Source organism: Protopterus annectens, chromosome 4.part0 (assembly GCF_019279795.1).
Source record: "Protopterus annectens isolate FY-2018-M chromosome 4.part0, PAN1.0, whole genome shotgun sequence".
Taxonomy (NCBI): domain Eukaryota; kingdom Metazoa; phylum Chordata; order Ceratodontiformes; family Protopteridae; genus Protopterus; species Protopterus annectens.
In genome coordinates, this window is record NC_056733.1 from 1,982,787,981 (window position 1) to 1,982,814,488 (window position 26,508).

A 26,508-nucleotide genomic window follows, 5' to 3' on the forward strand; every position below is an offset into this window, starting at 1 on the left:
TTTATTTTCTATTAAAGCATGTGTACCCATGACACCGTTGAAACTGTGATTAATAAAGATGTTTAAAAGAAGAGGTTCAAAAAGCAAGAATTCACTCAATAAACCCACATTGTTTACTATCTAACAGAAAGTCTCTGTGTCATTTTGGGTATGCACCATTCTGACTTCCTCCAAGATTTGCACAGACTACTAGACAGACTGTTGGATATGAAATTATTTGAAGCTGGTATGACTACCTCCCCCTTTCTGAACTGGTCTCAATATAGCCTGTTGCAATAGGTCTGGGACATCTCCACATGAGAACATGTAACCTAACATAATTATCTGGGGTTTACTTAGGTTTTCATTTTCTGTAGGCAGCCACCAGTGTATTGTCTAGTCCATTGGAATATTAGCTTTCAGTTTTTGTTTGTGGTCTGCTGTTGTATACTGACAGCTTCTGAGCTCAGACAGCACTATTTCTTTAAGGCTAATACAGGAAGGCAATCATAAGTAAGGCAGGGTGATAATGGAGATCGGTTGTGGGAAGAGATGTTTTGGGCATGTTACCATGTACCCCACCCCCCCCAAAGAGGTATATTCCAGATTCAAGATATTTGAGTTACAAAACCTGTAAAAAAAATCTCCAGTATAGTAATAGTTCTGTGCGTGTGAGCAAAACTGCCCCCCCCCCGAAACTTAAATAAGACTGGACTGTTATTGCTTTCTCAAATACTAGGATTTCTCTGCCTTGTATGTAGAAACAGACTCCTGTAAATGAAAGACTGAACTGTGTGAGTACTGATTATTTTTAGTCAGCTTTGAGAAAAAATGTATTTTGGGAACTTGTGGAATTAAACAAGATAATATCAACAGTGTATTAAAGACTGTATTTTATTTTCTGCTTGTTCACCAGTTTATGTTGTCCTTAAATAAACTTCCATTTTGAAAATGTGAAGTTGGCAGTGAAAGACTGTTTTATTTTTGAAAGCAATAGAAAGGTACTTTACTATACTACACTATTCAATAGTATCATTATAAAAGGTATATAAAATATATATCTTCTTTTTTTAGCACACGTGTGTGCCTTTCCCCACTATGGAATTTGCACAAAGTTTTTTTTTTTCTGCATATTCACTATGTCCTGCAGCTGGCTGCTCTTATCACTATTTATTGGTAACACTGTTTCATTCACATTCACTATGTCCTGCAGCTGGCTGCTCTTATCACTATTTATTGGTAACACTGTTTCATTCACATTCACTATGTCCTGCAGCTGGCTGCTCTTATCACTATTTATTGGTAACACGGTTTCATTCACATTCACCGTGTCCTGCAGCTGGCTGCTCTTATCACTATTTATTGGTAACACTGTTTCATTCACATTCACTGTGTCCTGCAGCTGGCTGCTCTTATCACTATTTATTGGTAACACTGTTTCATTCACATTCACTGTGTCCTGCAGCTGGCTGCTCTTATCACTATTTATTGGTAACACTGTTTCATTCACATCCACTGTGTCCTGCAGCTGGCTGCTCTTATCACTATTTATTGGTAACACTGTTTCATTCACATCCACTGTGTCCTGCAGCTGGCTGCTCTTATCACTATTTATTGGTAACACTGTTTCATTCACATTCACTATGTCCTGCAGCTGGCTGCTCTTATCACTATTTATTGGTAACACTGTTTCATTCACATTCACTATGTCCTGCAGCTGGCTGCTCTTATCACTATTTATTGGTAACACTGTTTCATTCACATTCACTATGTCCTGCAGCTGGCTGCTCTTATCACTATTTATTGGTAACACTGTTTCATTCACATTCACTGTGTCCTGCAGCTGGCTGCTCTTATCACTATTTATTGGTAACACTGTTTCATTCACATTCACTGTGTCCTGCAGCTGGCTGCTCTTATCACTATTTATTGGTAACACTGTTTCATTCACATTCACTGTGTCCTGCAGCTGGCTGCTCTTATCACTATTTATTGGTAACACTGTTTCATTCACATTCACTGTGTCCTGCAGCTGGCTGCTCTTATCACTATTTATTGGTAACACTGTTCCATTCACATCCACTGTGTCCTGCAGCTGGCTGCTCTTATCACTATTTATTGGTAATACTGTTTCATTCACATTCACTATGTCCTGCAGCTGGCTGCTCTTATCACTATTTATTGGTAACACTGTTTCATTCACATTCACTATGTCCTGCAGCTGGCTGCTCTTATCACTATTTATTGGTAACACTGTTTCATTCATATTCACTATGTCCTGCAGCTGGCTGCTCTTATCACTATTTATTGGCAACACTGTTTCATTCACATTCACTATGTCCTGCAGCAAGGTGATCAAGTCACTGATTGTTGATAATGTTTCACTGGGTGTTCACATCACTGATTATTGGCAAAATTGCTTCATTCAAATTCACTGTGTCCTGTAGCTGACTAATTCTATCACTGTTTATTTTTTATTTATTTATTTATTTATTTATTCTCTTACATATTTGTTATCCAGATAAGCCCAATGGACTCAAGTGGCACTTTTCAGAACTGATTCCAGGAGGACAGTATGCTGGAGGTCTTGCATTTGTGTCCCAAATGACAGCTAATTTTATCCTTTCATTTCTATGATTCTATCAGTGGTTACCACAATGCTTTGCCTGTATTTGTGTATGCGTTCGTAATTTTCGCCGTATGAAATGAGTTGTCTGCTCTGTATATGGCCTCTCAGTTTGCGGAATCCTAATTTGTCAAGTCAGGTCAAATGAATATACCATTAGAGCCACATTTTATACAAAACTGAAGGTAACAGGAAGAAACGGCTTGTTTAGCTTTAAATAACCTGTCCTAAGATGCTGCATGAACTACAGAGGGGGTATAGAGGGAAGAGGCACAGTGAGTTGGGACAAAGCCTGTCACTTATTCAAATTACCAAAGCCTGGGGTGTTGAAAGTTTGTTTTATGTGTTGCATTCAGGGAATGAACTGACTGGGTTGACAGTTTCTGGGCCATGTAAACATTACTGTTTAATACTACCAACATGTGTGTAACTGCCTACTATAAGGAATGGTGAAGTCTCTGTTTGTTTTATTTGATTTTCTCATCATTTATTTATTTTATTTGGCATACTCAGTTTTTTTGTGCAATTTTGTTCAAAGTGGGAATATAAACTGTATTAAAACTTAACTACTGTGTTGGTATGACCCTAGAATTAAAATTGCATATTCCCTTCCTGTGAGACCAGTGACTATCGAGCACTGATGAGCCCAGGCAGCTGAATACCTAGCTGTGGATGAGATTAACTGCCTGTGGCAACTCTCCATGAGAGCAAGAATAGAATGAAGGTACTCTGTTAGTGGCTGTGAGAGACACTGACCACAACAGCAAGTGCTGTGAAGATGCGAGAATGGAGAATATAGGTGCAATGGCATGAGATGTACCGTCTGAAAAAAAAAAAAAAAAAGCAGGGAAATGCAGTGGAGATTGTACCTTGTTCTCACTGGGCCTCACACTATGTGCCTTGCAGTGATACAAAAAGACCCTTCCCTTCCTCACTAATGTAGTGGTCACACTAAGCTCATCTGGAAAACAAACTGATGCCCACCAATGACTCATTTCCTAGAAGAAGAAGAAATCTGTGCACTCACGGGCCACACTAAGGGATTATCCTGTAGTGTGTAGCTGATACTGCAGCAAAGCAGCATTAGGGGAACCATGGAAGTGGGCAGCAGCTTCAGCTAGTCATGAGCATATCCATTTGCTGAGGCTTGCTATGCAGTGGGATAAGGCCTGATAGGTGCATATAGAAAAGTAAGTTGAAAAATATGTCTCATCACTCACACAAGACCTATTCCCTTATGTTTAAAACTAGCACCTTAAGTAAAATAAACAGATAAATATCCAACTGATTTGTCTTGGAAGGCCTACTACAAGATATGAAACAATTGCAGATATACAGTGCTGCATATATTAGTACCAAAAACAGGCAGAGGTGGTCCACAACATTTGAGAAACTGCAAATATCTATCAAACTGCATTTGTTTGGAAAAAAGTCCACATTACTTTTTTTGTCAGGGTGACAAATACAATATATATCAAAATTACAAAATCACTATTTTGTTGTATAGCAGAGCTAAAAGCATCTTTTTTCTGTCCCTAAAAGAAACATCATCAGCCATTTTTAGCACTCTGACAAAAAGTAATGTGTTCAGAATTGTTAGAAAAGACATACAAATTTATTTGTTCCTTTGCTGTTGCAACTAAAAGTACAGCTAAGGTAGTAAATCAGATAGATGAACATATAAGATAGCAACAGTCTCACATATATAACCGTTGAAAGGAAGGACTCACAACAAGCTAAAATATTCCAGGAAGACAATCAATAAAAGTACCAATTAAGAATAGCAGTAAAACTTGGTTGTGACTGGCAGTGTTTCCAAAAGTATGAATTCCTACCTGGCCGAATTAATTTGAGCATTTTCTTCCACACAAAGAATTGCAGAGGTCCTGTGTATGCTTCATTGTTCAGGCTACACATCTGGGGTTTATCAACCAGAAGAAAAGACCTAAAGAAAATTAGCAACATTTAAGCCAGTATAAGATATTTTCTACAGCATTGCATTCTCTGCTATACACTAGTTACTACATAAAAAGCAATAATTTCAACTATTATAAACAGTGTTAGAACAGCCACACTTTAGTACTTAAGACAAAAATAAAATAATAAAGAAATTAGCCTATTAGAAAAGTAACAATGTTACCTCACCTAGTACTGCAAAAGTACCTCAATTATATCTCAACTGTTATGATTTCCATGTGTTTTATTAACATATAAAATGTGTCCATGCTGTACTCCTTAAGTACATGACATATATTTAATTACTTTCTAAGTAAAATGTAGGGAGGCAGAGTGGTGCAGCAGTTAGCACTGTCACCTCATAGCAACAGGTTCTCCAGTTTGATTCTCAGCTGGGATGCCTTCTGTGTGGAGTCTGCATGTCGTCACTGTGTTCGCATGTGTTACCTCCAGGTGCTCAGGTTTCCTCCCACATTCCCAAGACATGCTGCAGGTCGATTAGACATTCTAAATTGGCCCTAGGTGTGTGTACCTTCTAAGGAAGGTTTGGTGCCAGTTGGCAACTCTACACTGTAAAACTCTAGTGTCACTCTTTCTGCAGACTGATGATCTGCTGTGGCGACCCCTAATGAGAGCAGCCGAAAGTAGAACACGACTTTCTAAGTAAAATGCACATAATTCACAATGACAACACTGAACATGTTAAGCATACATTAAAACAGTCATAGCTAATGTAAAATATGAAAAATAAATATTTAATCTGTATTTATACAGGACTTTCCACCCTACATCCCCAACATGGGGCTATGCCTTGTTCACCCCCTAACTATACATATAAACTTCAAGGTCACAGTACACTGCAAATGCATATTTTCCATGTTAAAAGTGTTTTTATTGCTGTATTTGCTTTAACTTTAAAAAAATCCTATCCCTCTACTCATTTTCCACCTTTCTAGATCTAGTAAAGTCCAGTTTTCAGAGTTTGCTGAATCCTGGGCTGTTTATAAGTTGCTGTGTTGCCCAGACCTTTCTAAGATAGAGGAAAGCTTCACTGTTCATCAGTGTGAGTGGTGAGCTTTGAAACAGCCCATCTGTCACTGGAGGAGTGATTTTAGCTCAGAAACTGTAGTTTTATTGGCCGTTTTAGGCTATTTTTATCCCTTTCATCTTTCTGTTTAAAACCCCATGTTTGCGCAGTTTTGAGATTACGCAGCGCTGCTTAGCAAGGATTAAACTATTCCAGGCACCATAAATTCTGCTCTTCAGTTCTTCACTTAGAACTAGCCAGTTTCTTAATTTTAGCACGTTTATCTGCTTTCCTGTGCTCAGCACTGGTTCAGATCTGTTGTAAGCACTACATAAGCTACAAATTACTGAAGCACTCAACCTTTCTCATTTCCTAGTGGTTAACAGTTTTTGTACTCATCTTCCTCAAGTTCGTTTGAGGAAAACAGCTCTAGTACTTACTTCCCTCACTTGTCTACAGGAAAAGAGTGATAACCCAGGCATGTCCAAGGGACAGCTCCCAGTGTTCTCTCCTGTCTACCTGATGAATTTGGGCATCTTGGGGCAATGTAGCAATTGCTTCTTGTACACTGACAACCCTCTCCTCCTACCACCCAACACTACAAGCTGTGACAGATGCATTTATCTTACCAAACTGGAGGCAAAGTTCTCTCAACCCAAGACTGAACTTCTCAGTCAAGAGGAGAAGGCAAACACTTGTACTAAACCACACTCATCACATAGTCCCACTATAGCTACAACACCAAAACCCACACATAGATACACAAAAACATTCTCTGAGGCTCTCAATAAAAATCTGCCCAAGCAACAGAGACCTCCTAAGCAGAAACGCAAGCAACCTCCATCCCTAAACACAACCCAAAAGACACACAACACACAGACCCAGTGTGCCACACAACCAAAGCCAATAAGGTAAAACAACATGCCTAACACATTAGTCATAGGTGACTCTATAAGTCAGGCACACTGATGTTCCACTCATCAGAATAGACAAGGAGAAGGTTACTGTTAGCTGCCTGTCGGGTGCCAGGATCCACCACATAACCCATGCACTCAGGTCACTCCACAACAAGTACAAATATGACTAAGTCATTGTCCATGCTGGTGTGAACAACCTGAGATGTACCTCCCTGGACTACATGAAAAGAGACATGGAGGACCTCTTCGCTCTTGTAATCCAAGCAGGTATGACCCTAGCCCTGAGTAGCATCATACCTTTGCTCAGCAGTACAACGCAGGGGCAGCTCGTCATATCGGACTGCAGCCCTCTCACCTAGAAAAAAACAAAAAAAAAATCTGTAAAACAAAAGAAAAAAAAAATTTCACGAGTCCCGATCCTCTGCGCATGCACGGACAACTCAGACTGCCTTTATCAGCAGTCCGGATATGGAGAAAGAGGCACCCAGCAATCATTGCTGTGACATACCAGGAATCTGTGCGGGCACAGAACAGAGGAGCTCTGGACTGCTTCACCCGCAGTCAGAACCAATGAGGAGGACTGAGCTGGCTTCGTGGATTACTGCTGGACAAAGGCAGCATGTAGGTGTTTGGATTGTGGGCTTCCTTCATTCGCTGGATTAGTGTGTGTGTGTGTGTGTGTGTGTGTGAAATGCCCCAGTTACTATATACCGGTGGCTAGAGAGAACAAATGGTGGGTAGAGGTACTCAGGCTTGAAACCCGTACATGTATGCAGGTGTTAAGGACCTGAATTCCCTACCCACCACCATTTGTAAAAAAAATTGCAGAGTTTTGTCTCATATTTGATCTGATCTGTTCCTCATAATATCTGTGGTTTCTAAATGTTGCAATGCTTGATATTTGATGGTACAGTGGTGGCATTGTAGCCTCACAGCTGCAGGTTCTCAGGTTTGATTCTTGGCTGGGGTGCCTTCTGTGTGGGGTCTGCATCTTCTCCCTGTGTTTGTGTGGGTTTGCTTTTGTGTCCTCCCATGTTACAAAGACATGTCTGCATTATTTCTTCCTGGGCCTCTGCTGAAAATTGTTTTTTTGTTCCAAGTCAGATTGTCCTGATTAACAAATGTTAAATAAAATTGACAGGCATTTGAATTTCAGACTTCAGGTTTCTGAATGTTTAATTCCTTACATATTTGATGGTGCAGTGGTAGCATTGTTGCCTCACAGCTATAGGTTTTCTGGTTTGATTCTTGGCTGGGGTGCCTTCTGTGTGGAGTCTGCATCTCATCCCTGTGTTTGTGTGGATTTGCTCTGGTGTCCTGCCATTTTACAAAGACGTGTCTGCAGTATTTCTCCCTGGGCCTCTGCTGAAAATTGTTTTTGTTCCATCAGAAGTAAAATTGACAGGCATTTGAATTTCAGACTTCATATTCTTCAGAAAATACATAGTAACACAACCCCTTTATTCTAGCAATTTTCTAAGTTTATAAGATGAATATTTGAAATTTGTCCTTATTTTTGGGACTGTATTACCCCATTATTGGCTTTGTCCAGGTTTTTTGTGCGAAGTTTGACAGCTATGGCAAGAACTGAATTCACTGAATATGTTTGAGGGCTGTATTCCCTCATTACTGGGTTTGTCCAGGTGTTTTGTGCTAAGAGGTTGACAGCTATGGTGAGAACTGAATTCATTAAATGATAGCCATTTAAGTTTCAGTCTTCCTTGCTTTCACAAAGCAGCTGATCTGGTGTAGTGGTATGTTGCTCTGACTGTTTTGCACAGGGACCTTGGCAGTAAAATGTATGGTGGTAACACAGCATTTTTCTTTCACAAAGCAGCTGATTTGGCATAGTGGTATGTTGCTCTGACTCTTTTGCACAGGGACCTTGGCAGTAAAATGTATGGTGGTAACACAGCATTTTATTCTAGCAACTTTCCAAGATTATACAAGCAATCTTTAATGTGTCCCTGGTTATTGGCCTTTTGCACCCCCCCAATAAATTTGTTTTTTTCCAGATTTCTTGTGCTGTGAAGTTGAGATGCAGTTGAGTATTGAGTAGATTTTACAAGGAGATGAGAGCTGCAGGGGAAGAGAAGTTTAGTGCTGCTTATGCTAAGTCAGCTTGCATTGCTAATAGCACAACAGGATGTGTACCTGCTTTTGATGCAGAAGGTTGTTGGTTCTACTCCCACAAGGGGTGAATGCTGCCGTACTGAAAAAGTTAAGATACTAACTGAGCCTGTTATCAGTTTGCCATCCATTTCCTATTGCAATATTACTAGCTTATTTTTAATGTAATATAGGCAATTTATTCCTCAGGGGCATCAGACACTTTATTTTTCGATGAAACCATGAAATATAAAGGTGTTTGCTGGCAACAACCTCGTCATTAGTTACAGATTTATTTAATGTGGAATTATTTAGATGACTTTTTTACTTCTTCAGAGATTGTGCATATTTACTGATAATGGTGGACTGTAGAATTGTGCATATTTACTTATAATGGTGGACTGTAGAATTGTGCATATTTACTGATAATGGTGGACTGTAGACGTTTGAGTAGACTTTTATGATGGAAATGTTCTGAACTGGGCAGTTTTATCATTACGGGTGCATGCGTTTTGTTTCATTGTTTACTGGAAAAATGTTCAAAACAATAGGAAGGTGTATCAAAGAGCACATGTATGTTTCATATGCAAGGGGCCTATGATTTGAAAACAGCCCAGAATTAATCTTTATCTGCCACTGGTAAAATGTATTTTCTTTGAATGTGGGTTTCAATGCTGTTTCAATGAATGTGAGTTTCAAGGGCAGAGAAGTTTTAATGTTAAGTTTGTTTAGCAGACGTCTTAGTGCTTGTGCTGTAAAATGCAAAATAAAACTTTCAAATGAAGTCCAAATCATCATAGAAGTAAATCAGTATGCACATTAGTGTTTATGGTAAATGGAGTGAAATAGCCAAGTAATGGATCATTGGAATGGCTGCAGGGGGAGGCTCCATTTGACCATGATTTTGTGAAAGGGAAGGGCGGCAAACTTAAAGACAGCCCTAGCTGAACTATACCTCCCAACTGTCCAGATTTTCAAGGAATGAATAGATTTTTGCTTCTTATTTTTGGTTTGATCCTCATAAAATTTGTGGTTTTCTGGCAAATCATTTAGGAATTAAGTCACTAAATAATGACACACTGAGTTTCAGACTTCATAACCTTCAGAAAAATGCATGCTAAGTAAGACCTGTTGTTCTAACAACTGTCTCAGTTTATACAAGAGCAATTTTTAGTACTGTTTATATGTTCCCCCAATATATTTGGCCTTGTCCAGATTTATTGCATTAACAGGTTGAGAGGTACATGCAAATAAATTGCTTTATAGAATTAGGCTTAGCCAAACCTCTCAACTGTCCCTGATTTTGGCTCAAAATGTTGCTCTTCCCCCTAATAATCCCTCTGCAAAATATCAGTTTTGGAAGAAAACATGGAGGGTTTACAATTAAGAAATAACTGTAATAATCAGAGTTATAGATTACTTTTATTTCAGAAATGCATGTAGATTCTTTAATTTTGTCAGCTGCTCAAGTTAGCAGTACTAATATTAAATTCATGTAGATTATTTTATTTTGTCAGCTGCTCAAGTTAGCAGTACTAATATTAAAGTGTCCCTTCTTTGACAGGTTCCCAGCTGTATTGTGTGGCTATTTTATATTTTTACATCACATGTTGGTCCATTTTTCATAAAATTGTGTTTTTTTTTGGCAAATTAGTGACAAATCATTAAAGACTGAAGTTAGAAAATAATGACAGACATTTGAGTTTCAGATTTCATACCATTCAGAAAATTCATACTAATGCAAGACCTATTCTATTATCTTTCTAAGTTTATAAGAGCAATATTTTAAAAATTGTCCTTATTTTTGGGCCTTTGTCCCACTTCTTTGTATGGCTTTGTCCAGATTTCTTGCTCTGAGGTTGAGAGGTATGACAAATGTGTCAGGGCCATCACAGTCAGCCAGAGACATTTCAAATTGTGACATACTTGTTGCACCCCACTCCCCCATGTAGTGACTCTGGATGTGTTGAAGCAAGGCAAGGAGTAGTTATACAGTGTAAATGTGCAGAGTATCCTCCCATCCAAGGTAGACACAAGTACTAGAGTGGCTTTTTATCGGTCCTTGATTTTTGCAGAATGGTCTGGTTTCTGTCATATTTTTTGTACTGTTGATTTATGCTTATTACTCAAAGTGCCTGTTGCTCTGTGTTTAAGTAGCAATACTTTAATGACCATCAGGTAAGCTTGGCTGAGATCGTAAGATGCAAGTAAGCTTTAATAAGCATACTGTTAAAGAATTGCCAACATTGAAAGCCTTTCTGTTGTTGCCATGTATAGAATACTTAACTAGATAATGTATAAGCCTTGGGTATTGAAATGCATATGACAGTATTTGTAATAAAGGACAGGATTACATTATTTTAAGAAGCTCATTACACTTGGAGACTTCCAGTCATCTCTGCAGGCTTTACCCATAAACTAAACAGAATGCCAATTGTGTGGTCCATAACCTGTACAGTAATCCTTTTAAGCAATGTATCTTGAGCTTATTTCTTGTTTGCTTTTCATTTTTTACTTTGATCATGTTTTCCCCATGAAACAAGTAGATAGTTGTCAGGCAACAGGTTTTTTTTGGATAAGAAACATTTTTACAAGTGGGGGCATCAGAGATTTCTACTTTCAGCATGTTACTTGGTACTTTAATAAAGCTGAATATAAATTATAATTAGAACTGCAGTGCAAGAAGTGGTTTGAGTTGAGTGCTGCTTGTTTTTCTTATACTTGATTTTGACTGGCATTCCATTAATGTATTTAAAAAGTAATTTATTTTTTCATGCCTGACAACCTTTTTGTTTCCATCTAGATATTACGTAAGCTGTTATGCAGCCAATGCATTGAAATATTTTTATTCTTCTACACTTCATTTTGTCTTGATTGGACTCTCATAATGACGGTTTGGCACCCAGGGCAGTGTATTTAGTTAGTTTTTGTGGTTTTGAACATAGCTCCACCCCTTTCTAGTTGGCCGCACCCCTTCCCATTGACCCCACCCATTCAGCTGTCTCCTGCAGCCCCCCTTTAATTTGAAGTCACCAGCCACCACTGAGTACAAGGACAAAATGATTGACTTCAACAATTGGCTAAGCTTCTGGTGTCATTCCAAGGGGATCCAGTATCTGTCTGCCTGGGACGACATGGTCGACAGGCCATGACGCTTTGCCAGAGATGGCCTGCAGTTGTCGTCCCTGGGATTCCAGATACTGGCTAAGGCTCTTGTGGCCCCTATAGTGCCTTTTTTTTTAGGCAAGGTTCAAACGACAAACCCACCACTGTAACAGATACAGGCAAGCAATGCTACTCTCAACACTAGAAGTCTAAACCTCAAAATGCACTCACTTGAGGCACTCCTTAAAATGGAGAACATAGATATCTGTGCAGTGACTGAAACCTGGTTCAAGGCTCCAGACAGCACCCCTGCATTACCAGGATATAACTCATACCATACCTTTCGGCCATCTAACCAGGACTGGAATACCAAGGGAGGAGGTGTGTCCATATTCATTAAGGATATCCACACCTCTAGGCTAGTTGCCCAACATAATGCATCTGAAATTATCCAAGTGGAACTAACTCTGGGCAAAACTGCAATCCACATTATAGCTTGCTACAGATCCCCCACCATGCCCCAGGAATCCCACTCATCTTTTCTTGTTATACTGGAAATTATTAGGGTTCAACCAAACACCCTAATAATGGGCGATTTCAAATACCCCACCATTAACTGGGAAAACTACTCATGTACCAGCTTCTTCGCTCAACGCTTTGTAGAATTTATAAACTCCAGTGCCCTGGATCAACTTATCCACACCCCCACCAGGGCAGTAATATCCTAGACCTGATCATTACCAACATGAGTGACTGGTGTTCCACACCTGAAGTCGACTCTTTTTTTGGTCAGATCCGACCATAAGCTAATCACCATAGATATCCACATCCCCCCCACCCCCCCATTAAGGAAACCACTGTAAACAATTTCTCCAAAGCCAACTTCATGCTTCTTAAGACAGAAGTGGCAAACTTCATGACACCCATGCAGTTGGACAAAACAGTTACGACTGTCGAATCTTATACAAATGCACTCTATATGCACTTACACGAGTGCACGGATTTTGCTATCCCCAGCAGAACCAAGACGCTATCCTCCAAAAAAAGGAAGCCAATCTGGTGGTCCTCTGCTATAAACAAACTCTACAACAGAAGGAAGAAACTGTTGCAAAAGAGAGTAAAATCCCATGAGTGGAGGAGATTCCTAGTCAGCCTCGGTAAGCAGCTGAGATCCCTCATAAAATCCACCAAAGCCAGCTATGAAAACAAGATTGCCACTGACTCTAAGGACATCCACAAAGCATTATATAGCTATGTCAAGAATTTCAGTGGCAACACCCAGATCTGCTCTGATTTACAGCACAATGGCGCAAAAATTACAGAACCAACTGATATCGCCAACATCCTGGCTGATAGGTTCAGTGCCAACCTTACCCCCCCACACACCCTAAATGGCCTATACCCACACCGAAAGAATGCAGTGCCCCCCACAATCACAATGGAGCAGGTAAAAACTGCGCTCTCCAAGGCCAAGAACACAGCATCCATGGGACAGGACAACATCCCAGGCTGCAGTCTACACGAACTTCAGAATGAACTGGCCCCCCCACCTAAGCAGCATGTAAAATCGCAGCCTCATGTCTGGATTTGTACCCACTGAATGGTGCACAGCAACAGTTATACCACTCCACAAAGGGGGAGCCACCGCTGTCCATGGGAAATATCGCCCTATTAGCCTGATGAGCCTGGTTTTGCAAGGCAATGGAATGTATCATCATGGAACTCATAAACAAAGACATTGGTAACCTCCAAACTCTGGACCCCACCCAGTTCAGGTTTGTGTGGGGCAGATCATGCCTCCTGAACCTGATTGACTACTTTGAAACAATCACCAAAGCCGTAGACGAGGGTAAGGCAGTTCACACAGCCTTGACTTCACCAAGGCTTTCAACGCCATCCCCCATTCTGGAATCATAGATAAACAGCCTAAACTGGATATAAATCCATATGTCACAAGAGGGGTTGCCAACTGACTCATTGACAGAACCCACACTGTGAAATTTGCAGACTCCAAATCTGACTTCAAACCTGTGACAAGTGGAGTACCATAGGGTTCAGTCTTGGATCCTCTCCTGTTTGGAATCTACTTCTCTGAAATACAGGCTAACACAGAGGGCTTCTGCTGATGCACTTCGCAGATGACTGCAAATTAGCTATCGTAGTCTAGTCCCCAAATGACGTGGACATCCTACAGAAGGGCTTCACTGAGACTGATGCCTGGTGTCAGAGCCATGGCCTCAAGTTCAATGCCAAAAAGTGCATTGTCATCCCCTTTGGTAAAAACTCAGTACCCATGAACTACCACATAGGCGGCAGTCCACTTAACACCTAAGGTGTGGTAAGAGACCTTGGGATCAGGTGGACAGTAGTCTCTCCTTTAATAATCACATCACACAGTAGTCAGGAAATCCTTCTACATGACCCACCTCATTACAAAAGGGTTCTCATCCAGGAAAAAAGAGGTCATTGTTCCTCTCTACTCAGCTCTCATTAGACCCATTATTGAGCACAACACCCCTTTTGGAATGTACCTCACAAGACATCTACAACAGCTGGAAAGGCCACAAAAATACCTCACAAAGAGGATTACGGGACTCAAACAGATGCCCTATGCTGACCGTCTCAAAAAACTCCAGCTTTACTCCATAGCATATCGCCTACTCCAAGGTGATCTCTACCTAACATACAAAGCTGTGTCAAACCCAGAGCTGTTGGACATGCTACACCTAGAGAAATCCCACCGAGCTACATGCTCCAGGGACCTAAACCTCATCACCACAAAAAATAGAATACGCTGGAGGGATAGATTCCTGTCCCAGAGACTTCCCATATTCTGGAACAAGCTACCTATCTATGTCAAGCAGAGTTCCTCATTAGCACTCCAAGAAAAATCTTGATGAGTGGATAGGAAATAGGAAATTCACCCCAGGGATCACTTCTGTGGCTCTGATTGACAGGGGCACAGGAAAATAACCCTCTTGGGTGGCAAAAGCCAGGGAACCTTGTTGGCTAGGCTTATATAGACCCTTGGGCCAATAGCCTAGTACCTACCTATGAACCTAAGATGCAGGGAATACTGTTTTTTTTTTTTTTTTTTTTTTTTTTAACAAAGCTATCATTTCCTTTAACTACAAGCTAGTACAGCTTTAGAATTGGATTACTTAATTTATATAGCTGTGGATGCACAGCTCACCATATCAGAAGGTGCAAGTGCAAAAAGGCACATGAAAAAATAAAAGTTTTAGCTATTTTTTCTGTGTAAAGAGCATGCTGTTAAGTGACATCAAATGCTTCCAATGTGTTTTAGCCCTCATCACTTTCTGCAGTTTTAAAGAAATTAATGGAAATCATTGAAAACATGCCTAATACATCCTTAGTTGTACCGTTTCAAAACTAAAGGTTTACTTTTAATGGTCCTGTTTAGAACACATGCTATGGATGAAGAGTTAATAGATTGCTGATGGGTACCGATATCAGTAGCACAAGTATCGCTCTCATATTACCATAATTAAAGCACTGTCTGTCTGAATGGTTATGTATAAAATGTCTGTTGTGTTAAAGTGCCTATATACAAAACTAATCAGCATTTTGCCAAGAAAGTATTTAAAATATCACCATGGGCAGAAACTGAATAAAAAAATACAAATTTTAACATTAGAATGTTATCCTTGTTACTATTTCTCTCCTGTGCTTTACTGCAGTCTGTGATATTGTAATTTAAGCAACTGTGAGCTGACTACATTATTCATATAACATTCCGGCTCCTTTTTCTGGGCTATATACCTGAATGTTTACACTTTCTGTAGCGGACCAAGCTATTGTTTTTCTTCATAACTGGCTTCCAAGCCTTACGCCACCCACGTGGACCCTACATATGCTGCCGTTGCTCAGCCACCTCCCTACAAGCTTGAATCAGCTGCCTTAAACTGCTGTTGTTCCTATTATCCCATTTATGGGTGAAACGGCTGCTATTTATATCAAATTTTTTGTGCTATGCTTGGAACTTTTTAGGTAGCAGAATTCCACTCTCGTGGAGCTACATTTCAATGTACTGTCCGTTCTAGTCCTGGAATGGACCATTTTTAATCAGTGACTCCCATTTTGAGCTGATCTGGGAGAACTCACATTGTAAAAGTCCATTCTCTGCCTGGAACGGTGATATATAGCTGCACCACCCACATGGAGCAAGTCTCGGCATTCTTTCCCACTTTGAACTGATATAGGAGCACTCACATTTGTAAAGGTCCATTCTCTGCCTGGAACGGCTCTTATTAAGCTGCGCCACCCACGTGGAGTAAGTCTCGGCATTCTTATGATATCAGTTGTCCGTATTTAGTAAGGAATGTCTTATTTTGAGTGCCCCACCCTCATAGAGTTAATCTAGGTATACTAATGGTATTATTTCCCCTCCAGCTATTTACTACATATGATTTGATGAACCGAGTGTTTCTTTCTTTATTTTTAGCATCTCGGCTTTCAAACTACGCCATACACTTGCCTCCTTTGCTTTAATGTTACTAGTATAAAGCATGTAAGGCTGATCTTTATTGCCCTAGTGAACAGATATACAAATTTGCTTAGGATTGAGTTACTTATATAGTACACTCCAATAACTGCAGTCTATGTATGCACTACACCTTTATTTTGCATTCAATGTATGTACTATAACCTAAAGTCAACATATGGATAGCTGTCCTAACAGCACCTTTGCTACTCTAACTCTTACAGTACTACTGCCTTACAATTGAGTTCTACAACCTCTCTCTGAAATAAGTGAATGCATAGAAGCTAATTTTATTAATCATGCCTTTTTGCAAGCTAATTATTTGTATATTGCTGTTACTGAGTAACATGTGCTAACCTTTTTCTCCTCTACATTTATCTTCTCTTTCTATCCAAAGTACCCTGTGTTCCTCTGTGCTGCTCCTGAGTTAGCCTCTAACTGCCTACCTACCTGGTGACAAAGGACCCTATCCAATTTCTGTGGCCTCATCTAAACTGCCTTTTTTTTGCCCTGCACCCTCTCCCAAGGAAGCAAGAAAGTATGTGGTTGACTAAGTCCTGTTTTTATAACTGAAAACTGTCTGCTAATTGCTTCCGGGGTTATAAAGTAAGCTACAAGCCTGAACAGCCAGCAGCCTTTACTACCCCCTCCTATCTACCCTGAATCTAACTAACCTCCTCTACTTCATGTACACCCCCCTCTGACCTGCTATTCACTCCACCCCTGGGTCTAAACCAGCCTGCTCCCTACAGATCTACCTGCAATACTGGATCTGCCCACTAGGTGGCAGCCTCTATCCCTTTACTTATCTCAAGCTTCAATCGTTCTGTGGTTTTCCTCTGTTTTCACACAAATTACCCCTTAGGTAGTAGACCTGCTACTTTTTTATTCCCTTAACCCATACTTTAACTGCATACTCTTACCTGTTCTTTCTCTAATCTAACAGACTACTGATATACCTCTGATCTTTCCCACTCCTGTCTCACCTACTTACCTCCGCTTATCAGCATTGCTGATATCTCTCCTTCACTTGTCTCTTCCCGCTCCGTTCACCCTGCGGGCTCACTCCGCTCCCCTCCCTATTCCAATTCCCACCCACCCCCAGGGGTCCTACACTTATACCAAATAACCACACCCTCTCCCTCTCACACTAATCATATCCCCTCCCATTGCTAATTACCACCTGTTTTTCCTTACTTTCAATTACCTCTACCAATTTCTCCTACCACACCCTTCACCTGTTATCCTTCCACACTTAGCATACCTCCAAACCAATAACTACAACCTAACAACTTACCCTCCCAGATGCATTTAGCATCCTACTCAACCCTCTTACGGAGGCTACTCATACTCATACTTCTACCACCCCTAACTTTAGCTTACCAGCTAACCTCCTGTGAACACCCAATATATCCACAAACACTCCACCCCAACACACTATCTACCTCTCCTACTTTACCTACTCCCATTAACCATATTAACATAACATCCATTCCTAGCTATTTACCAGCAAAATTCTATAGGATTACCCACATTAAATATGACTCTCCCAAACCAAGAAAATCTCTCAACTCTATATACTAAATTCCAAGATCTTAAACTTCTATCTCTACAACTCTTAGTGAAAGATGGTGACATTCATCCCAACCCAGGCCCTATTACTACTACTAAACTCCATAAACCCAACCTCCATCCTATCCACTCCTTTACTAAACCACTTAACTCATTGCTATTAGCTCACCTCAACATACGTAGCCTTAACAACAAAGTTACCCAACTCCATGCTCTTCTGGATATCTACTACTTCAACATTCTTTGTTTAACAGAAACTTGGTTAAAACCCTCAACTAAAGACAATGAAATCATCCCACCTGGTTATAATATTTTATGACTTGACCGTAAAACCAAAAAAGGTGGCGGTATAGCAATCCTTTTTAAATCCAGCCTACAGATTACTACCTACAACTTGTTACCACCTCAAGTCTCAAACATTGAAATTCTTATTACCAAGCTCCAACTTAACAAAGTCAAATCCATTTTTTTATCTGTACCTATCTCCCTCCTGGTAATAATACTGAAACAATAGAAACTATTCTCTGTTACCTATCTCATAATTTACCTCAAGAAACCATCATCCTAGGTGATTTTAACAATGATTGGAAATGTTTTAGCAGTCTAAACCCTACAAGCCATATAAACCTTTTTGGTTTTTCACAAACCATTACTACCACTACCAGGATACACAAGCCTAATAATAAAGAAAGTATCTTAGACTGGATACTCACAAATAGTCATCCCCAGACATATGAATCTGGTACCCTCCCAGATGATGCAAGTGACCACTCACTAACATACATCATCAGGCATAAAACCAACCTACCCAACCCAACCATATCTAGAACAATTAGAACCAAGAAAAACTTTAACCCCGACCTATTCCAAAGGGAACTCGGAACATGCAACTGGTCTCCCTTAAAATACCTCCCACTGGAGGAAGCTGTCAATTACCTTAACTCTAACTTCTTATCCATTCTAGACCACCATGCCCCAATGTGCTCTATAAGAACGAGAACTAAATCTACCCCATGTCTTTCAAAAGAAACCAGGCAAAAAATCAAACTCAGAAATAAATACTGGAACAAATCAAGATCAACTAAAAACCCAGTAGATCAACAAAACTTCAGACAACTAAGAAATGAAACTAAAAAAGCAGTGCAGACTGACAAAAGAAACTACTACTTACAATTCCAACAGACACACCATAATCAACCACAAAAGTTCTGGGTGAGTATTAATCAATTATTACACCCAGGTCAATCCATCACACCACACCCACAAGGCACAGACCAAGAGAATCCTAAACAGACAGCTAATACCTTTAATACCTATTTCACTGAGGCCATACAAAATCTTGCTAATCAGCTATCTATTCAGGATGTACCTATATCCAACTATACCACTAACCCACCCTCTCCTTTTCTCTTCCAACCTGTACCAACTACATACATTCTAGCCCTCATCCAAAAGCTCAAACCATGTACCCCTTCAGCTGACAAGATTCCCGCTGAATACTTACAAAAGGCAGCCAATACTATTGCATACCCCATTTCCATTCTTATTAATAGAACTATCACTGAAGGACACATCCCAAGCATATGGAAGGTCTCCCATATTATTCCCCTTCATAAGGGAGGTAACTCCACTGAACTCTCCAACTACCGTCCCATTGCCCTTCTGTCACCCCTAGCCAAAATCATGGAAAAGTGTATCCATAAACAATTGCTAGACCACCTAATCCAATATAACTTACTTTCCAACTCACAACATGGTTTCAGACCCTCACACAGCACTACTACTGCCCTTCGTTCCTTCACTCACTGTATCAACAAAAACCGCAACCTTAATAGGCTTTCATCTGCACTTTTTATAGATCTGTCTAAGGTGTTCGATATGGTAAACCACCAAATACTTATAAATATCCTCAAATCCCTGTCACTAGATGCATCTGCAATAAAATGGTTCCAATCCTATCTAGAAAACAGACAACAGGCAGTGCTTTGCCATAATATTTTATCTACCCATCTACCCATTAACATAGGGGTCCCCCCAAGGGTCCATATTAGGACCCTTACTATTTTCTATATTTATCAACGACCTTCACCTAGCAATCCTCCAAGCTGCATGCATACAATATGCAGATGATTCAACACTTATATGCTCAGCCACATCCATACCTGCCTGAGCTTTACTCCCTTACCCAAAAGGTCTTTAACACAGTTGAACTATGGTTTACTCAATGCTGTCTCCTACTAAACCCTAAAAAAACTAAACTCCTTCTTTTCACTCCTACTAGTAAGTCCCCCTCCAATAAACCTCACAGTAACATCCAATAACAATACTCTTATATCCCCAGACTCGACTACCAAACTACTTGGTATCACCATAGATAACAACCTTAACTTTGACACCCACATTAATAATACCTTAAAATCTGTTAACAGAAAACTGGGCTCTCTCTACAGAATCAAACCCTTTCTCTCTCCTGCAGCAAGAATCACTATTGCTCACACTCACCTAATTTCTACTCTCCTTTATGCCTCACCCATATACACTAACCTCTCTAAAACCAACCTTAATAAAATGGAAAGTGCCTACAGTAGCATAGCCAGATTTGCCACAGGAAACCCTTTCAGAACCCACCACTGTATCACCCTAAAGTAACTAGGATGGCTTGAATTACAAAATCAGCTTAAATTCCACCAACTTACCATTGCCCACAAAACCCTCTACCATCCTATGGATATCCCTATACTATCCACCCTCATTGTTCCATACAACAATCTTAAGACCTTATGTTCATCACAAAGACTTCTGGTAAATATCTGTAAATCTAACAACAGGGCTAGAGACTCTCTCTTCTGTAATACTGTTGGAAAATCCTGGAACCTTCTTCCTTCTGAACTTTCCTCTGATCCCTCATTATCACTCTTCAAAAACAAACTGAAACTTTTTCTTAGAACACAGTGGTTATGCCCTTGTACTAAACCTTACTGATCTATTACCTTTCTTCCTTGGATCTACCTACCTACTCTCCTCTTTTCTATATTCCAGTTCATTTTCTTAGTAACAACTAACTTATTCCTTTCTGGATCTTTTCTTATTATCTCCTCATAACTTCTTTAATCAAACCTGTTTTTACACATATTCTGAATATTGCAGCTCATACTTTTGTTATCCTTCTTTATACCAACCCGCCTTCTAATAACTTTTCTACTCAGCTGCTATCTTTTACATGTTATAATGCAACTATATCTGTATTATGTTAAGTGTTTTTTTTTTACTTAGCACTACACTAAGAACAAACGACCAATGAGATTATTCCTTATCTTTTTTTTCTAGCAATGTTTAACATGAAATTAATCTTGTATATGTTATTATATTTGTGCTTCCTGGGAACTTATCTCCCTGGAACTCTGAGATTTCTCCTGGTCTTTCTTAGAATGTTTAACATGAATTTAATCTTTGTATATGTGATTATATTTTCTTGTGCTTCCTCGAAGCTCATCTCCCCGGGCCTCTACTGAAAATGGACATAAATCCAGTTAGACTAGCCTGGTCAACAAATGTAAAATAAAATAAATAAAAATAAATAAATAAAATTAGTTTTAATGCTGTCATGAAGATATTCATCATTAGATCAATCCTGCATAGTAGCCTTAAGCAATATGAGATGTTCTGTTAAGGATCAGACTGACCTGGAAGGTTTTCCAAAGCTTTAGGGCTCCTTCCATACAACGTAGCCACCGGTAAACATGAGGGATGTACATAAAACCAGAGGCTAGAAAGACAAATACTTCAGAACTTTCTTACTCCTAGAGTGAGCTCCTTTGCAGGCTTTCAGCAGATTAACATTTAGCTAAGCATTCCTTTAAGCTGGCAGTTAAGTTCCTCACTGAGGATTCCCATGCACAAATGTCCTTACTTATAAGTGTTTTTTTTTTGTTTACTGATTTGTTTTGAGGTATTGCCTCCAATTTAACCATTCAACTCAAGTAAATTTTACCTCAAAGCCTGAGTGTTTTTCCTTGGACTGCTCTAATGGAATTCATGTGAATAAATTATAGTTTCTTCATAAACATACTACTTTTTATCTCAGAACTTTTTTCTGGGGCTTATACTTAGTGAATAGGGTGATTTTCTTGATTTGTTCCAAAAACTGTCAGAAATTGTGACTTGCCCTTCTCAGCTCTGATGACTGCTTATCTGACATTATTTTCAGCATAAGCTGGTCTTAAATCCCTGTGGAGGTTCTGTAACATTTGGGGAATTTGAGTGAATTTTATGAGGAAAGGTGTACTGATTATGCATTACTTTGTCGTGATGGGCAAGGGTAAATGTATTTGGTGCTTCTGACTAAAAATGTTTACCACAGTAATTACCTTTTTATTCAGGAAGATTTACTGACTCTTCTTGGCTCCACTATCTACCTGAGAGACTTGGTGAATGGCTGGGGCATGGACCAGCATCCCACTAAAGCTAATACTCCTTCCCCAATTTGCAAGAAGAAAAAATGTTTTGGGAGGATTCAGTCTTCAAGACATCATCCTTCTTGCCTCAGCCACTGATGGGTGACTGCTGTGGCCATTAGTTGCTCCTCAGACTACTCATCTTTTTCTCCTAGTCCCTGAGCTGGTGCTTCTTGGGATGCCACTACAGGCCGGGAGTCAGGCACATCCAATGCAGCTGTACAGTTGCATTTGTCAGGGAAAGGAAAATCAATCTTTCTAGCTTTGAGAAAGGTAATGGGGGATGCTTCTTCACAAAGCTGCACTGAGAAGCCTCTTCCCCAAGGTAGGGACCTTCTGTTCAGCTGCTCTTTCCTGGAGGCAAGGACTACAAGTCCAGACATTTTTCCTCATCTAGAACAGATAACTGGCTGGGTTTGGCAAAAGGATTGTTGACAGCATTTCAGTCCTTCAGCCCCTGAGTGATGATTGTCATCCTCAGAAGAGGAAGAAAACTACTTATTCAATATCAGATTTTGATTCCCAGTTGCAGGGACAGGACTTGGACGTTGTATCTCATATTGACTCACAATAGGATGGAGATTCTGATTCTGAGAAGAGTTTTTCCTCAAATTCTCCTTCAGAAGAATGGTCTTTTTCAAATACTATTGCCAATACGAGGGATTTTTTAAAATGGGAACAAAAATTCATGTCTGAATCTCAACAAAGATATTATGATTTATTAAAGAAGGGTTTTCCTCACCCTGCCCCTGTACATAATGTTTTGCATTACGGCAGTCTGTACTTTTCCCGATAGTCAGCAATCTGCTCCCCAAATGTCCAACAGGTTGTATAAAGTGCCACAGTCCCATAAGTTTCTTTTTTTTCTAATCTAAGGGCAGAACTTGCAGTAATTTCCTTGTCAAAGTCAGCTAATCAACCTTCTTTCAGCTGCCAGCCTTAACCCTTCTGACAACATAGGAAAGATTTTGAATAAGTATGGTAAAAAATGTTTATTCTTCTTCCATGTTGGCCTTCAGAACTGTGAATTGTCAGGCATATGTATCTAAATATTTGCTAGCCTCCTATGATAATTTAAGGTATTTAACTGCTTATCTCCCCCTCTTTCAGATACTAAAATTAACTCTGTTTTGTAGTATCTGCTATGTTACAAGTATTCAAACATTCTTTTAAATGTGCCGATTTTGTTTCCAGGACTGCTGTCATTGTCTTTGTTTGGAGAAGATTTGCTTGCTTAAAGTCTAAAACTTGACAGAAGATGTTAAAAATGAAACTGAAAATATTCCTCTGGATAAGGAGATATTATTTGGTCATTCCTCTCCAGAAGTCCTTAAAACCTTTGATGAAAGGAGAAAGTTAATTCAGGAGGTTATCCAGATATTTCAACTCTTCTTTCCCAAATTTAACAAAAGTTTTTCTTCTGATTCAGGTTTTTCTTTCAGAAAGCAGAACAAAAGCACATAGCCAGGAAACTAAGAGGACTAATTAACTCTAACAAGTCCAGTTACGAGGTTAAGATAGCCTCACAGGCTAAAGACAACCACAAGGCCTTTTAAAGCTATGCCAAAAACCTCTACAGTTGCACACATCCATGTGAAGCAGAGTCCACCTCAACCCTGTTCACTGAGCACAGCAACATAACGAATTTGCTGGCTGACAAATTCAGCTCAAACTTCACCTCCCACTCCCTCCTGCTTCCCTCCAAGAAACACTTACCAGTATAAAACCCCCTCAACTACTAACATGAAACAGGTCCTGGCGGCACTCACTCATGTGAAAAACACGGCCCTCAATAGGCCCAGACAACATCCCAGTATACCTCCTAAACAGCTTGAAACCTGACCTATCAGGACCATTTGAGTCACTTTTCAACTCTAGCCTGAAAACAGACTTTGTACCATGAGAATGGTGGGTTGCAACAGTTATTAGACTTCACAAGGGTGGACCATCAACTGACCCTAGAAACTAAAGACCTATGAGTCTGATTAGTCTAATATGCAAAGCCATGGAAAGAATCATCATGGAAATGATCAGCAAAGACATAGGCAACCTTCAGACACTGGATCCAGCCCAGTTGGGCTTTGTCAGGGGAAAGTCATGCCTACTAAACCTGGAGGACAACTTTGAGAAGGTCACCAGAACAATGGATGAAGGGAAAACAGTGCATAACACCGGGTCCCTATGAGTTCAGCAAAAAATCAGTCCAGCAAACAGCATTTTCAGTGCACTTACATCGAACTGTTCATACTGAGATTGCGATATAGCAAGGATCGGGAAATTTGCCCTTTCCCCACTACAGTGCGATCTCAGAGTTGGTATATATAATTAGCAGGGAGTGTGAGGGGCACAGCCACCCACACACATGAGCAGAATTCAATAAACGGCATTTCCAATGAAATGCTGTTCGTTGAAGTGTCACTTCAAGTGATATAGACCCCATACCGCCTACCAGCTTTGTTGACATTGGTCTACTTAGGCAGTGTAGCAACTGACTGATGTACACTGACAACCCTCTACTCCTAAATCATTCCTGTACCATTTGAGAGAGATGCACCTACATTTTGAACCTGGAATGACAGATTTCTTGTGCAATAGATAGCAATACAGAGTGGGTTGTAAGCCCACCTACCACAGCTCCTACTCATAACACACAGCATACTCATAGACAAACATATGCAGAGGTGCTCACAAAAAAATCTACCTAAAGACCAGAGACCTCCAAACCACATACATACTAAACCAGCAAGGACACCCAAATCACACAATTCACATAAAGACACAAGTACAAGTGTCTCAACATCAAAGCCCGTAAGGCAATGCACATCCACTCCAAATATGTTAGTCATAGCAGACTCTGTAGTGAGACACACAGACAACCCCCTCATCAGGCTGAACAAGGAGAAAGTCAAGGTCAGCTCTCTTTCTGGTGCCAGGACTCAGCAGATAATGCAGGTATTCAAGTCTTTCAAAAACAAGTACCATTTATGATTCTGTCATAGTACATGTTGGTGTGGACGACTTGAGATGTACCTCCCTGGACTACATGAAGAGAGACATGACTGAGCTCTCTGATCATGTGTCACAGACAGGCATGTCCATAGCCTTGAGCAGCATCTTACCCTCACCTAGGATGACACCACAATATAAACAGAAAATCATTGTCTTCAATAATTGGCTTAGTTTCTGGTGTCATTCTAATGGGATTCAGTTTCTGTTAGCCTGGGATGACATGATTAATAGACCTTGATGCATTGCCAAAGATGGGCTTCATCTGTCACCCTGGTATTTTGGCTACTGGCAAAGGTTCTTGCCACCCCCATAGTGCCCTTTTTAGGCAAAGTCACAAGGACAAAACTCACAACATAAAACTATCACCAAAAAACAACCTCAAGGTTATGCTGCTAAATGCTAGGAGTCTTAGCATGAAACTCCAGTCACTGGAAGCAGCCCTCACCTTGAAAGATGCAGACATTTGTGCAGTCATGGAGACCTGGTTCAAGGCTGTGGAGAGCACCCAAACCATACTGAGTTACATCTCCTACATGTTCAGACAACAAACTGTAGGTGTGAAAAATAAAGGAAGCCATGTATCAATAGGCATTAAAGAGAAATACACCTCCAAATTGGTTCAACAGTAGGATTCCCTGGAGATACGTCAGGTGAAATTCACTGTTGGTAGGACACCTATTCAAGTCATTGCCAGCTACAGGACCCCCCTCCATGAATCCAGAGGTGCCGGAAGCTGTTGAAGACTGGGGGGGGGGGTGGAGGGTGAGAGGGGCACTTAGTGATCTAAAAAGGGCAATTTTTTAAAACTATTTACTAAGACAACATAGGTACAAAATCAGAAGACATGACAGACACACAAAATCAGCAGGCATGGCAAACACACACACAAACAGCACTGGGCAGCAGGCATGACAGTAATGATACACACAGAATATCAGCACTGGGCAGCAGGTATAGCAGCAATGATACACACAGAATATCAGCACTGGGCTGCAGGTATGGCAGCAATGATACAGACAGAATATCAGCACTGGGCAGCAGGTATGGCAGCAATGATACAGACAGAATATCAGCACTGGGCAGCAGGTATGGCAGCAATGATACACACAGAATATCAGCACTGGGCAGCAGGTATAGCAGCAATGATACACACAGAATATCCGCACTGGGCAGCAGGTATGGCAGCAATGATACACACAGAATATCAGCACTGGGCAGCAGGTATGGCAGCAATGATACACAGAATATCA

General features: G+C 40.2%; 1 protein-coding gene across 1 annotated transcript in view; it reads right to left on the reverse strand.

Annotated features, from left to right (window-relative positions):
* LOC122800085 (zinc-binding protein A33-like) overlaps positions 1–26,508 on the reverse strand; it is a 270,210-nt gene that overhangs the window by 34,014 nt on the left and 209,688 nt on the right. Inside the window, exon 6 of the mRNA XM_044069600.1 lies at positions 4,441–4,550. Within this exon, the coding sequence (XP_043925535.1) occupies positions 4,441–4,550 (110 nt within the window). The remainder of the gene's footprint in view (positions 1–4,440; positions 4,551–26,508) is intronic.